Source organism: Eptesicus fuscus, chromosome 18, assembly GCF_027574615.1.
Source record: "Eptesicus fuscus isolate TK198812 chromosome 18, DD_ASM_mEF_20220401, whole genome shotgun sequence".
NCBI classification, from domain to species: Eukaryota; Metazoa; Chordata; class Mammalia; order Chiroptera; family Vespertilionidae; genus Eptesicus; species Eptesicus fuscus.
The window spans coordinates 41,216,924-41,236,381 of record NC_072490.1 but is presented as its reverse complement, the minus strand read 5'-3'; the positions used below and the strand labels follow the sequence as shown (position 1 = coordinate 41,236,381).

The window sequence follows — 19,458 nt, the reverse complement described above, 5'->3', positions numbered from 1 at the left end:
ATCCTACCCCAGGCCCTGGGGCCGCCCTCCATGGGTCTGGGCTCATGACAAGGCACTGCCTTGTTTTGCTGACGGAGCCACCATCTGCCCTTTCTCCTTCAATCCGTGACTCATGGACTCCCTTGGCATGACTGCCTCCATGTAGGTCACCCGTGTGTACAGGCAGCACACTGAATCGCCCCCTTCAGGAGCTCTGTCCCTTCCTGTTTGTTCCACACGTTCAGTAAAGTCCCCGGAGGGAGGCCTCTGGGCCACAAGGCTTGGCATCTTTTTGGCTCTCGGTTTGTGTTGCCAAAGTGCAGGTCTTGTGTTGGGGCCTTGCTGGAGTTGAACCCAGAGCCCTGGCTAGATTAAAGGGGCCTGAACAGCAGCCTGGGACCCCAAGAGAGAGAAGGGGTCTCCTGGGCCCAGCCTCTGTCACCCCGCAAATAAGGCAGATCCACCCCGCCTTGACCCCAGCAGATCTGGCCCCACTCAGACACCCCAAGGAGTGCTCAGGGCCTGCAGGGCCCCACTGCCCAGTCAGACCAGCCTGGCCCTCAGGCTCCTTCCTCCCGGAAGCTGCCCCCTCTCCTCTGCCCCCTCTCCTCATCCCCCTCTCTCCTCCAGGCTGGGCTGATGGAGAGTGGGCTGGTTCCCCGTTGTCTCCCCAAGCCCCAGGACGCTTGTTGGTGGACCGACTGGTGTAAAGGGCAATGGTGACCTGGGCAGGTTCTGGACCTTTCAGAAGGTATGCCCGTACCTAGCTCCCACCTGAGCCTGCCTTTCCTCAGTGTAGCAGGTCCTCGAATATTCAACCTCTTTAGTTTATAATGTTGATGAGGAAAAACTAGATTCCCAGTGAGGGCCACTGAGTGGAGTTTACATGTCCTCCGCATGTCTTTGTGGGTTTTCTCCATGGTTTCCTCCCACATCCCAAAGATGTGCAACGTGAGACGAACCGGTGTGTCTCCATCGTTCCAGTCAAGTGTGGGTGTGTGGAAGGGTGACCTTCGATAGAGGGGTGTCCCATCCAGGTTGGGGTCTCACCTTTTACACCCTGAGCTCCTGGGAGAGGCTTTAGGGATCCAAAACCCTAAACTGGAATAAGCAAGTTGGAAAAACATGATCTTACCTGTCTTTATGAATCTTTCTTAAATATATGTATAGCTCACGCTGACTTCAACATTTTGGATTTTTATTTAGAAGTTTGGTGATGTTTTTGTGACCAGAAATATGCCACAGGAACTGAGCAAGTTTCCCAGGTATACGTCATTTCACTTAAAGTTGCCGTTTCCAAGAACCTATCCTGATGGCACTGAGGACTTATTGTACATGTGTCTGCCCCCAGCCAAGGTCCACAGGACATTCGCAGTTGGCCTGCTTATCTGAGTCCACTGCAGGTTTTGGCTTGTAGATCCCAATTTCCCGGAACCTGCCCCCGGAGGGGCGGAGCAGCAAGCAGGTTACTAATTCATTCCCCCTTTCTCTCTCGTTCAGAAGCAGCCTGCCAGGCACCGGAGCCCAAATGAAGCCCCGAGCCTCTGCCCGCGCCTGTGCCATCGTGCTGGTCCTGCTGCCGCTGCTGGCTGTCCTCCAGACCACCCGTGCCCAAAAGGTAGCGGGTGCCTCGGGCACCTGTGTGCAAACCGGAGTGTGAGTGGTATGAGCTGGTGAGTGAGTGAGAGCCTGTGTGAGGGTGAGCGTGCAAATGAGCACGGATGTGTGTGTCTGCAAAAACTGGTGCTGACCATCCACCAGGCATGTCCTGAGGGCTTTATGGACACCCTCTCTCCCTCCCCATTCCCTAGAAGGGGTGATCCTATTCCCATGTTCCAGGTGGGGAATTGCAGGTCAGCAAGTTGCCCCTGGAGGCCGGCAGTGGGGGGGGAGGGTGCGAGTGGGGATGGTTAGCCCAGCTAGCCCTCTTCCTGGCTGAATGGCCTCAAGGTAATGATGCTTCCTGTCTCCCTTTCCTCATCTTGAAGCAGGGTAATAATAGACCCTATTCAGAGGTTTGTTGTGAAGATGGAACCTGTAACACTATGAAGTGCTTAGTACAGTGCCTGGCACAGAGCAGACACTCACGTGTGTAACAAGCCGCTCAGCCAGGCACCCACCTCCGCTAGGCTGGGTGTGCAGGTGAACAGAGCTGGCATGTACACAAGTGTGTCGTATGCAGGCTGGCAGGAGATGTGTAAGGCTTCTTATGTGAGCACATGCGAACCTTTGACCTGGGTCAAAGAGCAAGTGCCTGGGTCAGTGACCTGTGGGAACTGACCGTCTCTGCAGGGCCAGGGCCTGTGCTGCAGGGCAGGGCCACGGGGGGTGGGACCCACGGTTGCAGGGAAAGGGGGCAAAGAATGTTCCCAGCTCTTAGAGACTAGACCCTGGTCACCTCCAGATTCTCCCAGCTCCTGGAGGCCCCTGTGGAGACCGGCAGGAGCTGTGTTCCTCCATTTCTGGTCGCCAGAAATCAAAGAACTTGTTTGCTGCCCTTGCACTGTTCAGAGCTAAGACCTTGAGCTTCCTGATCCCAACCAGGGCCTGGAAAAGTGGGTTTCCACTCCCAGACACACTGGGGCTCAGGCTCCACCTTCCATCCCCTGTGTTGACAGACTGGTCCCTTCCCCTGGCAGTGTAGGGTGGGGAATGGAGCACAGAGCTGTCTCTTATTTGAGAGAAAGATCCACATGTGAGATGCCTCTCAGGGTTTTGTCTGAGGCATCCATCGCTCAGTGGGGGTAGGGCCAGGGCTTGGTTTGGGACCTGGGTCAGTACCCGACTCTTGAAGAGCATTGCTCCAAGCAGGGCTGGCGTTGAGACAGTTCCCCCCTCCTCCTTCACTGGTCCAGAATGCCATCGACATCTACAGCCTCACTGTGGACTCCAGGGTCTCCTCCCGGTTTGCCCACACGGTCATCACCAGCAGGGTGGTCAACAGAGCGGATTCCATGCAGGAGGCCACCTTCCAGATGGAGCTGCCCAAGAAAGCCTTCATCACCAACTTCTCCATGTAGGTGCCTTCCCGCCCACCTCCGTGTCCCATCCCCATCCAGCACTGCCATCCCCTCCCTGCTTGTCCCTCAGGAGAGAGGGCCTCCTGCTGACAGGAGGTGTGTGCACTCCACCTGCAGGCAGCACAGGGAACCCGAAGCTTTATTAGGAACTTATTCTCAGAGATGTTCCACCCAAAGCCCACTCCCTTCCTTCCTCTGTTCATCCCTCCACCCCTCCCTCCTTCTCTCTCTTCCTCCATCCCCCATCCCTCCCTCCCTCCATCCATATTCCATCTGTCCCTCCATCCCTTCCTCCTTTCACCCCTCCCTCCGCCCACCTCTGCATTCCTCCCTGCCCTGTGCTGGTAGGAAGAGGGTTCAAGCCTTTTAGCCCTGTGTCTCCCACTGAACTGGGATCCTGTCATCTCCCTCCTCCCCAGCCTGCCCCACACAGCTGGGCACAGGGCTGGGTGCACACGCAGCTCAGAAAGCACCTTCAGGTTCCTCTGGGACAGGCTATGAGGGGGAGGGGCAGTTGGAATGTGGGGCCAGAGCAGAGGGGGGAAGAGAGGCCAGGACTTAGCTCAGCTCTGCCTCCACTGCAACCTTCTCTTCTGTCCGTTCAGTAAAACGAATGTTCACTTACGTTGTGCGTGCCTCAGGGTAGATGGAGGGCTGGCACACCTTGCAAGGCTGCCCGCCCTTACCCAGGGTCCTGCACAGTCTTTTACACAGTAGGCGCATGATAAACAGGTGAAGTCCCTGTAAAGGTAGGAGTCACTCTAATAGGAGGCACAGCAAGTCTTAGAGAGGCTCCCTGGAGGACGTGGGGATTGCAGGGAGCCCCCCCACTCCCACCACCAGGATCTCAACAGCACCCACCCTCCTGCACCAGGATCATCGACGGTGTGACGTACCCAGGGAACATCAAGCAGAAGGATGCAGCCCAGGAGCAGTACAGTGCGGCCGTGGCCAGGGGGGAGAGTGCTGGCCTCGTCAAGTGAGCCCAAGGGGGTGTGGGAGACCCCAGTGGGGGTGGGGCAGAAGTTGTCCCTTTAGTTCTGCTTCTGCCTCCAGTGTCCATACCCTACCTGGTCTGGAGGGGCAGGCCTGATGCCCTCCTCCCCCAGGGCCACTGGGAGAAAGATGGAGCAGTTCCAGGTATCGGTCAGCGTGGCTCCCTCTGCCAAGGTCACCTTCGAGCTGGTGTACGAGGAGTTGCTCAAGCGGCGTCTGGGAGTGTATGAGCTGCTGCTGAAAGTCCAGCCCCAGCAGCTGGTCAAGCACCTGCAGGTACCTGGAACTGCCTCCTCCCAGGAGGCCTCCTAGAGGACCCGGTGCTGCTGAGGGTGGCCCTCCTGCCCCCGCTGTCTCCTGAGAGGCCAGCCCTGGCTCCTGGCTAAGCCAGTGACCCATTTCTTCTTCCAGATGGACATTCACATCTTCGAGCCTCAGGGCATCAGCTTTCTGGAGACAGAGAGCACCTTCATGACCAATGAGCTTGCAGACGCCCTCACCGTCTCACAGAACCAGACCAAGGTGGGCCTGCCACAGTGGGAGGTGCGGGTACCGAGGGGCCTGTCTTCAGGCAGGCCAGTGAGCCTGGATCTCCAGAGAGCGGGACAATTGGGCAGAACCTCTCAGCTGGCGGGCTTCTGAGGTCTCTGGGTCTGCGCTGACATGTGGCAGATGAGGAGGGCAAGGCCTAGAGGAGGAAGGCGGGTGCTGGTTTGAACCTGAGGTTAGGGGGCGCCTGGGAGAGGACACTGACCTGAGGGTCCCAGGACCAGGGGGAAAGGTGGAGGCTGGATCGCACACATCCTCAGCCCAGGCTCTGCTGGCACGGCTCCAGAGCTGAGGCTCCTGGCTCACACCCATCCACTGTTCTGAGGCCGTCCACCTGGCAGCCCAGCCTGAGAGAAAGGTCCCTGGAATTTGACATAAGGTGGAATCCCCATCTGGGCGATGCTCAGCTGGGGTGAGGGGAGTGAGCGTGGCCTCGCTGCTCCCCAACATCAACCCAGTGGGTCGTCTCTCTAGGCTCACATCCGATTCAAGCCGACGCTGTCCCAGCAACAGAAGTCTGCGGAGCAACAGGACACGGTCGTGGATGGCGACTTCATCGTCCGCTATGATGTGAACCGCACCCTCTCTGGAGGCTCCATTCAGGTGCGTGGGCTCCAGGGAGAGCAGAATAACCAGGAAATCCCTCCATCCTCAGGAGCCTGAGCCTGGCTGTTGGGGAAGAAAAGGCCAAAAACTGCTCCTGCCTGTCGGTGTGCACCAAGGGCAACAGCCAGAAAACACGCAGTTTCGTTCTGCTGTCCCTGAAAGAATTCCCTTTCGGAGGCAGAAAAGTTTCATCTGCTAAAGAAGGTTTATTACCTCTAAACTGCCTCAGCGATTCAAACGAACAGGAGGCAAAGTGGAGTAGAGTTCTAGTGAGTCGTGCAGAGCTGGGAAGGTTTCAGCAAAAGAGTAGCTAGACTGAGTGCTAAGAGATGGTGAGGAATGCGGGGGGCGAGGCGGGGTGTGAGTGGGAAGAGACCAACCAAAGGACTTGTATGCATATGTGCATAACCCTGGACACAGACAAAAGGGTGGTGAAGGACTGGAGGGGATGGCAGACTAGAAGAGGCCAGTGGGGAAAAAGAGGGACATCTGTAATACTTTCACCAATAATGATTTTTTTAAAAAAAAGTGGCGAGAATTTGAGGAGGTAAGCAGTGGGATTGTGATAGAGGACCTTAAAATGAAGAGTGGATGGGGACCGGGGAATTTGGGGTAAGGAGGTGGGGTGGGGCAGGGCAGGGCTGCAGCTCTCATCACCTGGGGAGTGTCTCATTCTGGTCATAGATCGAGAATGGCTACTTTGTGCACTACTTTGCCCCCGAGGGTCTGTCCATGATACCGAAGAATGTGATCTTCGTCATCGACACGAGTGGCTCCATGATGGGCAAGAAAATCCAGCAGGTGGGTACCATAGGCCAGGGCAGGGCCCGGAAAACTCTCAGCTGCCTCACACTGTCAGCTCTGGTCTAGCAGGCAGACCCTTCCTCCTCCAGCTTCCTGGGTAGGAGGCTTCCAGAGACCAAGGTCAGAGCTCATCCTGTCCCAAGAGCATTCGCCATGTGCCCCCTGCAGGTGTGGCCTGGGGGTGCAGCTCAAGGGCACATGAACCCCCAAGGAGGACCCCCTGAGACACCCACCTCGTTTCCCCTTCCCCTGACAGACTCGGGAAGCCCTCATCAAGATCCTAGAGGACCTCAGGCCCGAAGACCACTTCAACCTCATTAGCTTCAGCGGGGAAGCAACCCAGTGGAAGCCATCGCTGGTGCCAGCTTCGACCCAGAACGTGGAGGAGGCCAAGAAATACGCTAACAGCATCAAGGCCCAGGGAGGTGAGCACCAGGGCAGCCCTGCAGGGTGGGGTCTTCCGGGCACGAGCCCCGCCTGAGAGGCATCCTGAGAGTGTGTGCCCCTCAGGAACCAATATCAACGATGCGATGCTGATGGCCGTGCAGCTGCTGGAGACAGCCACCCGGGAGGAGCAGCTGCCCTCAGGGAGCGTGTCCCTTCTCCTCCTCCTCACTGATGGCGACCCCACTGTGGGTGAGGGCACAGCCCAACTCCAGGGCACACTGCCCAGGGGCATTGCTAGGGTTCCATCCTGCCTTGCTGTGGAACCTGGGGAAGCGAGGGGTCCCTGAGGCCTCTCTGGCTCTGAGATTCCAAATATCCCCTGAGCAAATCCCTGTTTTCTCACTCCTGCCCCAAAACGCTGGGTCCAGGAGTGACCAACCCCACGAAGATCCAGGAGAATGTGCAGGAGGCCATAGGCGGTCAGCACAGCCTCTTCTGCCTGGGCTTTGGCTTCGACGTCAGCTACGCCTTCCTGGAGAAGCTGGCGCTGGACAACGGCGGCCTGGCTCGGCGCATCTACGAGGACTCGGACTCCGCCCTGCAGCTGCAGGTGCCAGCCTACCCCTGAGGGCTGGGTGAGTCTGGGATGACCCTGCCCGGCCCTGGTGACATCCCCCACTCTGCAGGACTTCTACCAGGAGGTGGCCAACCCCCTGCTGACCGCAGTGACCTTCGAGTACCCAGGCAATGCCGTGGAGGAGGTCACGCAGGACAGCTTCCGGCTGTTCTTCAAGGGCTCCGAGATGGTGGTGGCCGGGAAGCTCCGGGCCCAGAGCCCTGAGGTGCTCTCCGCCAAAGTCAGCGGGCAGCTGGTGAGTGTGGCCGGCCATCCCGGCGTGGAAGGGTGGCTGCAGCAGGCATTCAGAGGGGCTGGGTTCAAACTGCAGCCCTGTCAGACTCCGGCCGACTGACCTTGGGCACGTTACAAAGTGCCCCCTGCCACCATGGATGACCTCAGTCCCCACTGCATGGCTGGTGGTGGGGATTCAATGAGATAATGTCCTGACTCTCCTGAGAGCACCTGAGCTTGCCTGCACGTGGTAGGCACTCCGTAGTCAGTCAGTGTTGCTGCTGTGCCCTAGGGCACTGGGTTTGACATCCCTCTGTCCTCCACCAGCCCTCTGAGATTGCAGTCAGGCAGGGAGGGCTGCTCCCACTTCACAGATGAGCAGACTGAGGACCTACTTGCCCTGGGGCCCATTGCAGCCCAGGCAAGACTCACCCCAGCTCATCCCATGGTGCCCTCTCCTTGCCCAGTTCTCCCTGCCTCTGTGCCGCAGGGGACCCCTCAGTCCACACAGAGAATCTGAGCACCTGCCCTGAGCCAGAACCTTCCTGGGCCCTAGGGATTGCCCTCGTGGGACAGTCGTTGGTAAATCGTCACACAAACAAGGAAAGACCCAGAGGCTGGGGTGTCCCTGAGAGGATGAACCCAGGCACTTAGGGGAGCAGCACGGGAGCCCCAACCTGACCTGGAGGTCCGGGAGAGCTTCCTGGGCAGGACTCAGCTGCGACGGTGGGATGAGTAGGAGGTGGCAGAACCAGATGGTGAAGTGATGGAGGAATGTCTCGGGCACGCATGGCAGGCGGGCACACTGCGACAGGCCTGAGTCTCAGAGAAGTGGCACGTGTCACAATGAGCAGTGCATGCAGGTCACCAGAAGCCGGGCTTCCACCCCATCGTTGCCACCTCCGAGGGGTGAGGCCTGGGGATTTCACCGCATCTCCCCGTGTGCTCCCGTGTGAAAATGAAAATCGGTCATCTTACCAGCTTGTGAGACTGCCGTGGGATTAACATCTGGCCCAGGGTAAACATTCCACACGTGTTAGCTGCTGGTGTTATCCTGGAGGCTGGGAGTTCCCAAAGTGCGGAACCCAGGGTGACTAGGGAGAGTCACACATGTCATTGTTTGAGTAATTATGTGTTTATCCTAATGTATCTTCTGAGAAATGTAACTCCAATCCCAGACGTAGGACTTCCCTGGTTGTATTGCTTGGGACGAGGCCAAGTGCAGAATGTTAGTCTATTTAACGTTCACTTAAGGAAAACCATCGAATAGATAGCTGTGCAGGTGGATAGGGCATTTGTGCAGGTGGCCTGCCGGTGACAAAGGTGTGTGAGGCCTGGCTCTGGTGAGAGACAGAGGAGGGCGTCTCCAGCAGCGGGAATGGGGTCTGATCCACATCGCAAAGGCTTTTGGCCGCCGGGCAATTGTGACAGGAAAGGCTGGAGTTTGTCTTCCCTCAGGCCCCACGTCCCAGGGTGCTGGCCAGGTCAGCCTGAGACCAGGATGCCCCACCCCGGGGAAGGAAGCAGCAGTCCTTCTAAAATTTGGGCACATGTGTCGCTGTCACCACTGGACAGTGCCTGGTCCCAGCAGAGCACAAGCTTGGTCAAGGGGCAGCTTAATGGGGTACATGGGGCTCCAAACCCTATCAAAGCCTGAGATCTCTTTCCAACTCTGCCATGACTGCTGGGGAAGGCACTTGTCTCTCTGTCCCCAGCGTCTCCACCTTTGGGGTGGGCCGTCTTGGGACCCTTTCTGCTTTAAACTGCATTTGCTGCTGCTGCTGCACTGGCCTGGGGTCAGGATCCCGTCCTCATTTTCCTTCTTCCCAAAAGCTGCACCTGATCTGAGTTCCTGGCTTTGCACCTGTGATAGTTTCTACCTTTCTCTCCACGTCCTTCTCATCCTTGGAGGCTCTGTGGCTGAGCCCCTTCCACCCCTAAACTGCCTCCCTGTTCCCCGCGTGTTTGAAGGGAATGCAGTCCTCACAGCCAATCCAGGGGACCTGCCCAGTCCCAACTAGGATTCTCATGGAAGTGCTGGGATGCGCCAGGCCAGGTGCGGGCGTCAGGCCCTCACTGCTGCCGCCTGGCTGGGCCCCTCTTTCCAGCCCACGGAGAACATCACCTTCCAAATGGAGTCCCAGGTGGCAAAGCAGGAAGAGGAGTTCCGACAGCCCAAGTACATCTTCCACGGCTTCATGGAGAGACTCTGGGCGTACCTGACCATCCACCAACTGCTGGAGCGAATGTGGGTGGCCTGCACCCCCAAAGGGCCTGCTGGGGCGGCCACACACGGCCTCAATGTCTTCCCAAGGTCCTCATGGGTGGGACAGCACAGGTAGCCTGCGCATCTCCTGTGTATGGAGGGGGGGGGGGTCATGGTGTGGTGTCTGAGCTGCAGACTCTCCCAGTAGGGACCCCGCCCCTCACCCCCAAGGGTCTGGAAGGGAGGGAGAATGGAGCTAGGCATCCAGGGACCTGCTGGGCCTCTGATGCTCTCTACCTGCAGGGTTTCTGCGTCTGATGCTGAGAAGCAGGCCCTGAAGACCCAAGCTCTGGGCTTGTCGCTCAACTATAGCTTTGTCACCCCCCTCACGTCCATGGTGGTCACCAAACCGGAAGGCCAAGACCAGTCTCAAGTTGCTGAGAAGCCCGTGGAAAGTGGTGGGTGTGAGAGTGGGCTCCTAGCCTCCGTGGCAGCAGAGTTGGACCCAGTCTTCTCCCCAGCCTCTCCCCCACATCCTGACCAAGACCCTAACCCTGCCACCCAGACTCCCAGGACCCCCAGGAGATGCTTCCCATTTCATTGATGAGGAAACTAAGGCCAGGTCTCCCAAATTCACTGCAGCTATGCAGTGCTGGGGTTGGGAAGCAAGGTTAAATAAGCACTTCAAATGTATCAAAACGTCCCCGATAGTATCTCCCTCCCTCTCTCACTCACTCTCTTTCTCTCCCTTCTCTTTTTGTTTTATCCAGAAAACGTTCCCTCAGGTAAGGGCCTAATACCTTCAAAGGCTGGTGTTGGTGACGGGTGGCTGTATCAGGACCTCGGACCCCAGTCCCACAGAGTTGCTGGCCAAGGCCTCTCCAGCCCAGCCTGCTGCCAGGAGGGGGCATTGTCTGCCCAAGCACGTTGGTGCTTTAGTCACCTGTTCGCTCAGATATTGGCTGTCCTGGCGCTAGGGGCACAGTCCCCTTCCAGCTGGATGCACACCCAGGTCTCTCTGATTTCCAGGTCGCACTGTCTTCAGACATGGAGCCATGGGACACATAAGGCCCAGAAAACCAAGTAGAAAAGCAGGTAATGGGAGGGGAAATTGACAGAACCTTGACCCTGGCCATAGGCTGGGCTCTTCCCTGACTGTGGGTGTGTGGCTTGCTTGGCTCACCTGGCTGGTGGCTGGGCTGGGTCTCAGTTCAGGTGTGTGCGATTAGGAGGCAGCCATGCAGGACCTTTTGTTAGTGGCAGAAGAAACTTCAGGGGACAAGGTAGTTGGGAGTGACTGATATCCCAGCGGGGAGGACTTCAAGAATGTTCCTTTTCCCAGCTTTCAGTTTCTCTGGGTTGTACAGGGAGAGGCTCTTAGAGAGGTGGGTGTGGGAAGGGAGCCCTCTGCCCTCTCTACATCCGTCTCCCGGGGTGGGTCCCAGAGCCCTGGCGGTGGGGCCCCATGACTCCTCTTGAGCAAAGACTGCAGGTGTCAACTTTTCTAAAGGTGCAGGTTCCCCGTTCACTCCAGTTCATCACCGGCTCCACAAGGGACCACCTGGATTTTATCCTCCTTCAAGTCTTCCTAATCCATTCTCTAATTTGGATCGGGATCTGAGGCTACTGAGCGGGAGAGGTAAGCCACTTTGTGACCTCATTTCCTCACGGGGATAGATAAGCCTGCCTGTAGACTTGGAAGAGAGCAAGCACCTGCACAGGGCTGGGCACAGACAAGGGACAGTTGCTGTGGGGCTTGACATGAAGTAGTGTGTCATGTATTTTCACTGAACCAGACTCATTACACTCTGGAGGCTGGCTCAGCATGGAACCTTCTAGAAAGGCAAGGCTCCCACCATTCCCAAAGCCATGAGTGGCCCCATGAGCTGTTTCTGATCTCCAGGCTGGATTGAGACCCAGCCACAACACCAGCTGGACCCTGTCTCCTCAGTGATTTTCCTAAAGTGTGCTCTCCTAGGCTGGGTGTATGGGGGATTGGGGTCGCAGGGGTGGAGCTTGGGGGGGGGGGGGCAGGTGGCAGTGATGGCTGGAGCGCGCGCTGATTGCTCTGAAACCTGACTGCCTTCTCCCTTTCCGTTTCTGGCCAATCCTGTACTGGCATCTTTCTCCACTGATGGTCCTATTACAGTGCCTGATTACCTGGACGAAACAATGGAAGGTAGGCCCCCAGACCAGATTCCCTGGAGTGGACGATGGCCCTAGAGCAGGGATACCCTGGGATGGAGAGCCCTGGGGGTCTCTAGGAACCTGTTACATGGTTTCTCAATGTTGAAGTGGAGAAGGAACCCTGGCCACACCCATACACTATCCCATCCTTCCTTTGCCCCTGCCCCCAAACTCTGAGGAAGGGGTTGCCTAAACAAAGACTTTTTCTTTCAGAAACAAGCCCTACAGCCGCACCACCAGGTAAGTTGCCTGCCCTCCTCAGCCCCCCTTCCCATCGCTGCCCTCCAGATGGTTCTACCTGCCCCAGCAACCACATCTGCTTCCCCAGCCCCCATCCAGGCTCCCACCGTCATCCTGCCTCTGCCTGGGCAGAGCGGGGACCAGCTCTGCGTGGACATCAAGCGCACCTCGGGGCCATTATTACTCCTGCTCTCAGACCCTGACCAAGGTGAGGCCTGACCAGTCACCTTCCAGAGAAACCCTCTGCAGGCAGTGCCCAAAGTGACCTAGAGGCAAAAGCCCAGAAGGGGAGGCCAGGGCTGATGGAGGGGCATATGAGGCTGCACGAAGTCACACGGGAGTGACTGGGCCTTGGCAGACAAGTGGGGGTTACTAGGGAGAGGCAGAGATTGGCAGAAGCCCAGAGCCCTGAAAGAAGTAGTGGGACCTTAGAGAGTATGAAGGAGTGGAATGGCAAGAGGAGGGAGGGTGCTGACCAGACCTGCTCCCCACCGCCCAGAAGGGTCATACTGGTTGAGCTGAGATGTCACATGAGACGTGGGAACATACAGCACTCAGGGATGTTCACACACGGTCTCCCACCTCCACACATCAGGCCTAGTGTCTGTTTGCTCCCTGAGGGCGGGGACCGCTGATTTTCCATCTCACTCTTGGCCATGGCCCCTAGCTCAGGGCCAGGCACACTACAGCGCTTTCTAAAGGTTCCTGGACCTCAGACCCCATCTCCCTTCTCAGAGGGCTCATCTGAACCTGTCCATCACTGAGGGTTTGTGGCCCTTCCAAAGTCAAATGCAACCAAGGGATGAGAGAAAAGATTGTGGAAACCAGACTCCAGTGTGAGGGAATGCTGGGCACAGGGCAGTGAGGAGGGGGCTGGTGAAGGACAGTTCTGGGGGAGGACATAATCAGAGAGCGCCTCCTGTGCAGGCCAGTGCCCAGCCGGGCCATGCCTCTGACCTCTGCTCTCGGCTCTCTCAGGTCTCGAGGTGACTGGAGAGTATAAGATGAAGAAGGCCCAGTTCTCACAGATCGAGGTGACTTTCAAGAATCCCCAGCTGCAGGTCCATGTGTCCCCTGAGCACGTGGTAGTGACTCGGGGCCGAAGAAGCTCTGAGTACAAGTGGAAGGAGACGCTGTTCGTGGTGATGCCTGGGTAAGCCGCTGGCTGGGTACCAGCAGTGACGTCTGAGGCTACGTGAGCCAGTGACAGTGCTGACCGCTGGCCTGAGGCCACAGGCTTGGGGATGAAGTGCTTGGGCATGAGTCCTCTGCAGGGGCCGCCCCACCGGTTGGGCAGAGCCAGACCTCTTCTTCTCTGGGGGCACCAGCGGTTGTCCCGGGGACCTGGCTGCTCACACACGGTCATGCCCCTGAGCACTGACCCTTACACTCATACATACCCCCACAGACCTTTCATTGGCCACCACACATGCAGGTCTGGGTGACCTGGCACTTCGGGGGGACCAGATGTGGGCTTCCCCATCGGAATGGCCACACCTAACCGTGTCCCTCTCCCATGCAGGGGACAATGTGGGTTGGAGCCAAAGTGCTGCTGATCGTGTGTGACCCTGGGCAGGATGCTTAGACCCTCTAATCCTCAGTTTCCTCACTCATACCTGGGGAGAATCACCCCAAGCCGAAGTTGGAGGCTAAGGGGAGACCCAATGAGGGAGGTGACAGGGAGCACTTTGCTCGTTAGAAGGGTGGTGCCCACGGGGCATGCCGGAGGGCAGCTGTCTCCGTGGGGAGGGAATGATGACAACAGTGAGGAGCTGGAAGGCACTGCACCAGGGGAAGTTAGGAAAGTCTCTCTTAGCGCACTCCTGACGCTCTGAGGAGGAGAGTGTCCACCCAACACCTGGCAGCGGGCAGGTCACGGAGGTGGATGGCAACCTCTCTGGGTGGGGCTGCCTGACCATCGAGCCTTCCAGAGGCAGCTCTCCGGGTGCAGAAGTCACGAGGGGCCTGGAGCGAGGCCGAGGCTCGGGCCCTCTGGGAGCACAGCCCCTCTGGTCCCAGCCTGTGCTGAGTACAAAGAGCCTCGTCCATCCCCCTAACTGAGTCCCTCAGTGGAGCCTGGTTTGCACCTGACAAGTGAGGGAGCACCTGGCAAACCTGAGGGCTCACCTGAAAATCTCCCCATTTCATAAAAGGTCTTCAAGTTTCCTGTTGTCTGATAAATACATGCGCACCAGAAGATGGGGTAAAGAGCTCCTTAGTCATAGTGCCAGGCTCCACACACTTTCACGAGCTACAGATCTCCGTGCAGAAAACCAGACCACACCTCCTGTAGTGAGTCTCATGGAGACAGTGGAAACTTAGTGCAGGCCCCTTTAAGGTAACCTCAGAGTACCAGCAGGGTCTTGTTCAACTTGCTCGAAGGAGCCTAACATTCCTAAGAAAACCAAAAAGGTAAGCCTGTCAGAGATTATTTTAAGTAAAGAAGACGGGGATAGAATCAGAAGAGACTTGCCCTTCTACATGTTAAACATACAAGTAAACACTGATCATCAAGGGCAAGTGGCTCCGGCAGAATGTGTCCGATAGCCCCGGAATCATATCAAAGGAATTTGTGGGGAACCAAATCTAAGACAACAGAGGGAAAGGAACCGTTACTTTGTTGGATAAATGCTGGGATCACCAGATATTATTAAATTAACTTTGGTCCCAGTTGCTAAGGAGAAAACTGAGGCTCGGAATATGTAATGGACTTCCCACCCAAGGCCACAACAGGGATGTCCCCACCCATCCCACCCCAACTGCCAGGGTCCCCTGAGGGTGTCTGCATGCCTACCTTGCTCTCAGGAGCCTATGTTTCCCCACAGCCTCACGATGACCATGGACAAGGCGGGGCTCCTGCTGCTCAGCAGCCCAGACAAAGTGACCATCGGCCTGCTGTCCTGGGACGGCCCTGGGCAGGGGCTTCGGCTGCTTCTGCGGGACACTGACCGCTTCTCCAGCCACGTCGACGGGATCCTTGGTATGCAGCCCATGACCCTGGCTCAGGGCATCCTCCATCCACCTCTGCCTGGGAACAGGCAGTGCCGTGTGTCTCCCAGTCCCCGTGTCTTCACCCCTCACTGACCACCCTTTGTCTCTCAGGCCGCTTTTACCGGGGCGTGCTCTGGGGACCCCCAGATGCCACAGATGACAGCAAGCGAACACTGAGGGCTCATGGGTTTGACTTCAATGCCACCAGGTGACTCCCCGCAAACAGGCCAGGGTGGGACTAGGAGGCTGAGAGCTGGTCCCTGGGGGCCTCCACTCCCCTGTCCGTGCCTGGGAACTAGAGATAGTCAGGTGAAAGTTTGATGCTTTAGACATGTCTGACCCAGCCCTCAGTGTGACCCCACAAAAATGGTCAACTCAGACCCACAGAAAACACCCCAGTCAGAGATCACTAAGGGTGAGTTGGGGGCATTAGCAAACTCCCTGAAGTCTCAGAGTCCTGGACCCTGGACAACTGGGTGCCCTTGGGTGACTGGGCCTTGTCAGCCTGTGCTGGAGGGAATGCTGAGGGGCCCTGAAACTCCACCTTCCACTTGCCCATCCCCAGCTCTCTCCCTCTCTTCCCACCACACCTGAGATTTGCTAACCACCCATATGTCTGTCTTGTCTATCCATTCCAGAAAGCTCAAGCTGGATTACCAAGAGGGGACCCCAGGAACAGAGATTTCCTGCTGGTCTGTTGAGCTATAGTCCTGATGGCAGGAGTTATACCCACCCACCAACCCCAATGCCACCCCACTGTGTGCAGATGGCTATCCTCCTGTGACCACAGCTGCCTGTGGGGTCTCGACTGTGATGGGGAGGGGAGTTCCACTTATTACAAATAAAGGAAGGTAGTGTAAATCGGGGAGTGGGCGTCTCTGGTTCCATCCAGCCAAACCCCAGGGCTGTAGAACCCCCCGCTGAACACTTAGCATCAGGTGACATTAGAATCTTCCCATGATCAGCCCTCAAAGGCCTGTGGCCAATAGTTCCCTGAGGAGCTTTTGGTCCGCTCCCTTCATTTCGTAAGATGGAAACTATGATTTAGAGAGATTGAACCACCCATGTAATATGTCACTCCAGACCCCCGCTTGGGGCCCTGGGCCGGAAAACATCCTCTGGGAGCAGAGGTTCAGTTTCAGTCCATGAAAACCAGTTTTCATGTCATGTCATGTCATTTGTTAATCCTCACCTGAATATATTTTTCCATTGATTTTTAGAGAGAGTGGAGGGAAGGGGAGAGACAGATAGAGAAACATCGATATGGGAGAGGCACATTGATAGGTTGCCTCCTGCACGTGCCCTGACTGGGGCTAGGGATCGACCATACAACCAAGGTACATACACTTGACCGGAATCGAAGCCAGGACCTTTAGTCCTCGGGTTGATGCTCTACCCACTGAGCCAAACCAGCTAGGACCATGGAAACCAGTTTTGACTCTTCCTACCTCTATTAAAAAAAGTGAACGGGTAGAAGTTCTCAGCAAGCTTTCCAAGGGGACTTGCATGATGCAATTTGATTTTCACACCTGGGCTCCCCCCCTGGAAAGAAGCTAGCACTGGAAGACAGGAGACAGACATGAGGCCCTCATCCCAGGAGGGAAGCGTCTGTCCCATGGAGGTGTCCCAGGCCCCCAACTCTAAATCCTCTCCTATCCATGCCCCAGGGGTAGTCACCCCCAGATTCCACCCAATTCCTGCACAGTCAGAGCGTACTTAATAAACATTTAGAGCCCAGGTAGCTCAGTTGGTTGGAGCATCACCCTGTACACCAAAAGGTGCAGGTTCAGTCCCCAGTCAGAGCACATACCTGGGTTGTGGCTTTGATCCCCAGTTGGAGCACGTGGACAAGGCAACCCATTGATGTTTCTCTCTCACATCAATGTTTCTCTTTCTATCTCCCTTCCTCTCTGTCTGAAAATACATACATATATACATACATACATACATATACATACATACATAATAAATCAAACATATCCTTGGGTGAGGATTTTAAAAAAAACTTTTTTAAACAAAGCCCATGGGAATAGGGAAGAGCCGAGCTGGGGGACATGCGGTTGGGGACACCCTAGTGGAGAAGCTGCAGCACAAAACTTTGCTCTGAGCTTCCCCGCAGCCAGAGGAAAGCAGAAAATGAGCTCATTTGCTTGATAAGAGGAAGCAAACCAGATCCTCAGGGGAATCCTTTTCCCAGCTCTTGAGCTCTATAGGGTGTTTACTGAGTGAGTCTCTCTAGAGGGGCCAGAAGAGAGGCCCATTGGGGGCTCCAGCAGCGGGTTTGCCAAACGCACAGACACACTCCATCTGCCTCTCCATCTGCCTGGTCGGCTGGCAGGGGTCTCAGGCTGTTGCTGTGAGACGAGGGAGCTGCCTTGGTGGCTCCGTCGGACTTGCTGTGAGGCCAGCTGTGAACACCTACCAAGATGAGAGTCAGGGGGGCCCACGCCAAGCTCACCCCTCTGGGACACCACCTCTGGGCTGGGCTCTGCTTTGGGGTTTGTATAACAGCAGAGGAGTCCTGGGTGACTTTCTGGCCCAGCAGCTGGGCAGGTGCCTTGGTGAACAATTGGAAGTAGGTCCATGCTCTTCATTGTTTTGTTCACTGAGTGCTTTCCAGCACCTCCTTGGGCCAGGCCCTGTGCAGAGAGCTGTGGGCACCATGACAGACAGTGCCTGTTGTGACAGCTGCCACCCAAGAACGAACAGGTGCTGCAAGGATCCCTCAGGGAGTCCTCTTGTCCTAGCTGGGGAGGATCCGGGAAGCTTCCTGGAATGGGGCATGGCTGGGGCTGAGTTTTGACGAATGAAGAGAAGTCAGCCCAGTAAAGGAGGTCAAGGACACTGGGCCGAGAGCCAGGACATTGTGGACTGAGGTCAGGGTAGGAGAAGGGAAGCATGGGGTGAGGAGGACGGTGGAGAGGTGCAGAGGCAGGGCCAGGCCAGCACTGGCTGGGTGCACCTTGCAGTGGAGCATGATTTCTATCCTGAAAGCCAGGGAGCCATCAGAGGCACAGCCAGAGTGACGTGGGACTGGGTTGAGGACAGAATCTGCCTGGAATTGGCCTGCAAGGAGGGCCTCCCTGACTGTGTTGAGGGAGGGGAAGAGGCAGATTTGGGCTGTGGGCCTCCTCTGCCTTTCTGCCAACCTGCCAGGCTAGGCTGCCAGCTGGAGCGGCAAGACAAGGCAGGGCTTGCCTACTTTCCCAGGTTGGGCCATTTTTGCCAGCCCAGCCTGGACACCTGCCATATTTACTCAGGAGCTGTGTCTCCTGTGGCCCTCTCCCTAGAGTAGCAGCAGCGCCAGTCCACAAGTTACCCCTCATACACGCCTGGCAGGAGGGGGACTCCTCTGATGATAAATGTTTCCTCCTGGACTGCCCCACCCCCAATACCCTCTCCAGGAACCCAGGCTGGTGTCCCTAGGGAATACAGAGGGGCCCTGGAGTGGCAGGTAGGACAATCTCCTTGTGGCCATGACCAGATCCCATCTCCACCCACTGGCATTCATGATCCTTCCCAATCAGACTCCAACCTCCTCTGGCCTTATTGTGTCCCTTGCAGTGCCATCGAGCAAAGCTGCCCACTGTTCCCTTCAAAGGGGTACCCTCGATCCAGCATGCTCTTAGCCCCGCAGTCAGAGAGAGCAGCAGAGGCAAATGGTCTGGGGCAGGAGGGGCTATGTTTGAGGATCTGGAAGCAGTGTGTGTGTCTGGAAACAAGAAAGTAAGGGGAGATGCCTGGTTCATGGAGTTGATGAAGCTGAGAAGCCATAGGAAGGACTTTTGTCTTTGTCCCAAGAGCAATGGGTGGGAGATGTCATTGACGGTGTAGGCAGGGAGCAATGATTGGTTCTGCTCTGGAAAGCTCCCTCTGGAAGCAGGGAGACCCTGGAAGGGGCAGTTACTGTTACTCAGGTGCGAGAGGCTCGCAGAGCCCCTAGTCCAGGAACTGGTCTGACCCCCACCCCACCCAGGACTTTGTGGGGTATGGTTGGATGATCCTAAGGATCCCCAAGCCAGCTGAATGCAAACTTGAGGCAACCATACACAGGAACTGGGTCACTAAGCTGTGTGCCCCCAGATTCTAGCTCAGATTATTGGGTTTGTCTGATGAACAAATGGATGGTTGGATGGATGGTTGGATGGACGGATGGACAGTGGGCGGGTGGGTGGTTGGATGGCATCTACAATCCACTGCAGACTGTGCCAGCCCTGGAGGACTCTGCTTCTGAGTCACAGAAGGACCTCCAGGCCTGAAGGACCTGACAGGAGCTCCTGAGCAAGGACCAGACTTTCCTCATGAACCTTTTGGTCTCTGAATTGCACTCAGCCCTTCCCAACTTCTCAGAGACTCTTTGCTCCAGAGTCAATTTATTTTTCATCATACATTTGACTTGCCAAAGTGTGATGCCAACCAGCCCTGTCCTTCAGCCGCATTGCTGGGGAGGCCCAGGAAGCTGCCTTCCTAGGAGCCAGCCCTTCCTTTGAGCTGTCAGGTCCCGGCTGGTGTTCCCCAGAGCAGGGGCTGAGAGAGGCATGCACAGGCTGGCAGCGGTCTGGATTCCACCGTGTCCTCTATGGTCACAGCCCTCCCTCAGGCCTGGCTCTGTGGTCCGCTCCAAATGCCAGGTGAGCTGGGCC

The 19,458-nt window shown here is 56.7% G+C and overlaps 1 protein-coding gene across 1 annotated transcript; it reads left to right on the top strand.

Moving 5' to 3' along the window:
• The first annotated feature begins 1,480 nt into the window (after positions 1-1,480).
• On the top strand, positions 1,481-15,656 carry LOC129147165 (inter-alpha-trypsin inhibitor heavy chain H4-like). The gene is made up of 20 exons (XM_054708156.1): positions 1,481-1,597; positions 2,835-2,995; positions 3,874-3,978; positions 4,109-4,271; positions 4,407-4,517; positions 5,019-5,147; positions 5,835-5,951; positions 6,211-6,379; positions 6,465-6,590; positions 6,770-6,951; positions 7,028-7,213; positions 9,300-9,439; positions 9,701-9,855; positions 11,547-11,576; positions 11,798-11,824; positions 11,913-12,032; positions 12,803-12,977; positions 14,650-14,804; positions 14,927-15,023; positions 15,454-15,656. The coding sequence occupies exons 1-20, from the start codon at positions 1,508-1,510 to the stop codon at positions 15,521-15,523; spliced, it is 2,508 nt and encodes an 835-aa protein (XP_054564131.1). The 5' UTR covers positions 1,481-1,507; the 3' UTR covers positions 15,524-15,656.
• The last annotated feature ends 3,802 nt before the right edge of the window (positions 15,657-19,458 follow it).

Bases quoted from the DNA above. Each gene is read 5' to 3' on its own strand.
- LOC129147165 (XM_054708156.1), top strand. From the start codon at position 1,508: ATGAAGCCCCGAGCCTCTGCCCGCGCCTGTGCCATCGTGCTGGTCCTG. The intron at 3,979-4,108 runs GTGAGCCCAAGG...CTCCTCCCCCAG, and splicing joins GAGAGTGCTGGCCTCGTCAA to GGCCACTGGGAGAAAGATGG. The intron at 4,518-5,018 runs GTGGGCCTGCCA...TCGTCTCTCTAG, and splicing joins TCTCACAGAACCAGACCAAG to GCTCACATCCGATTCAAGCC.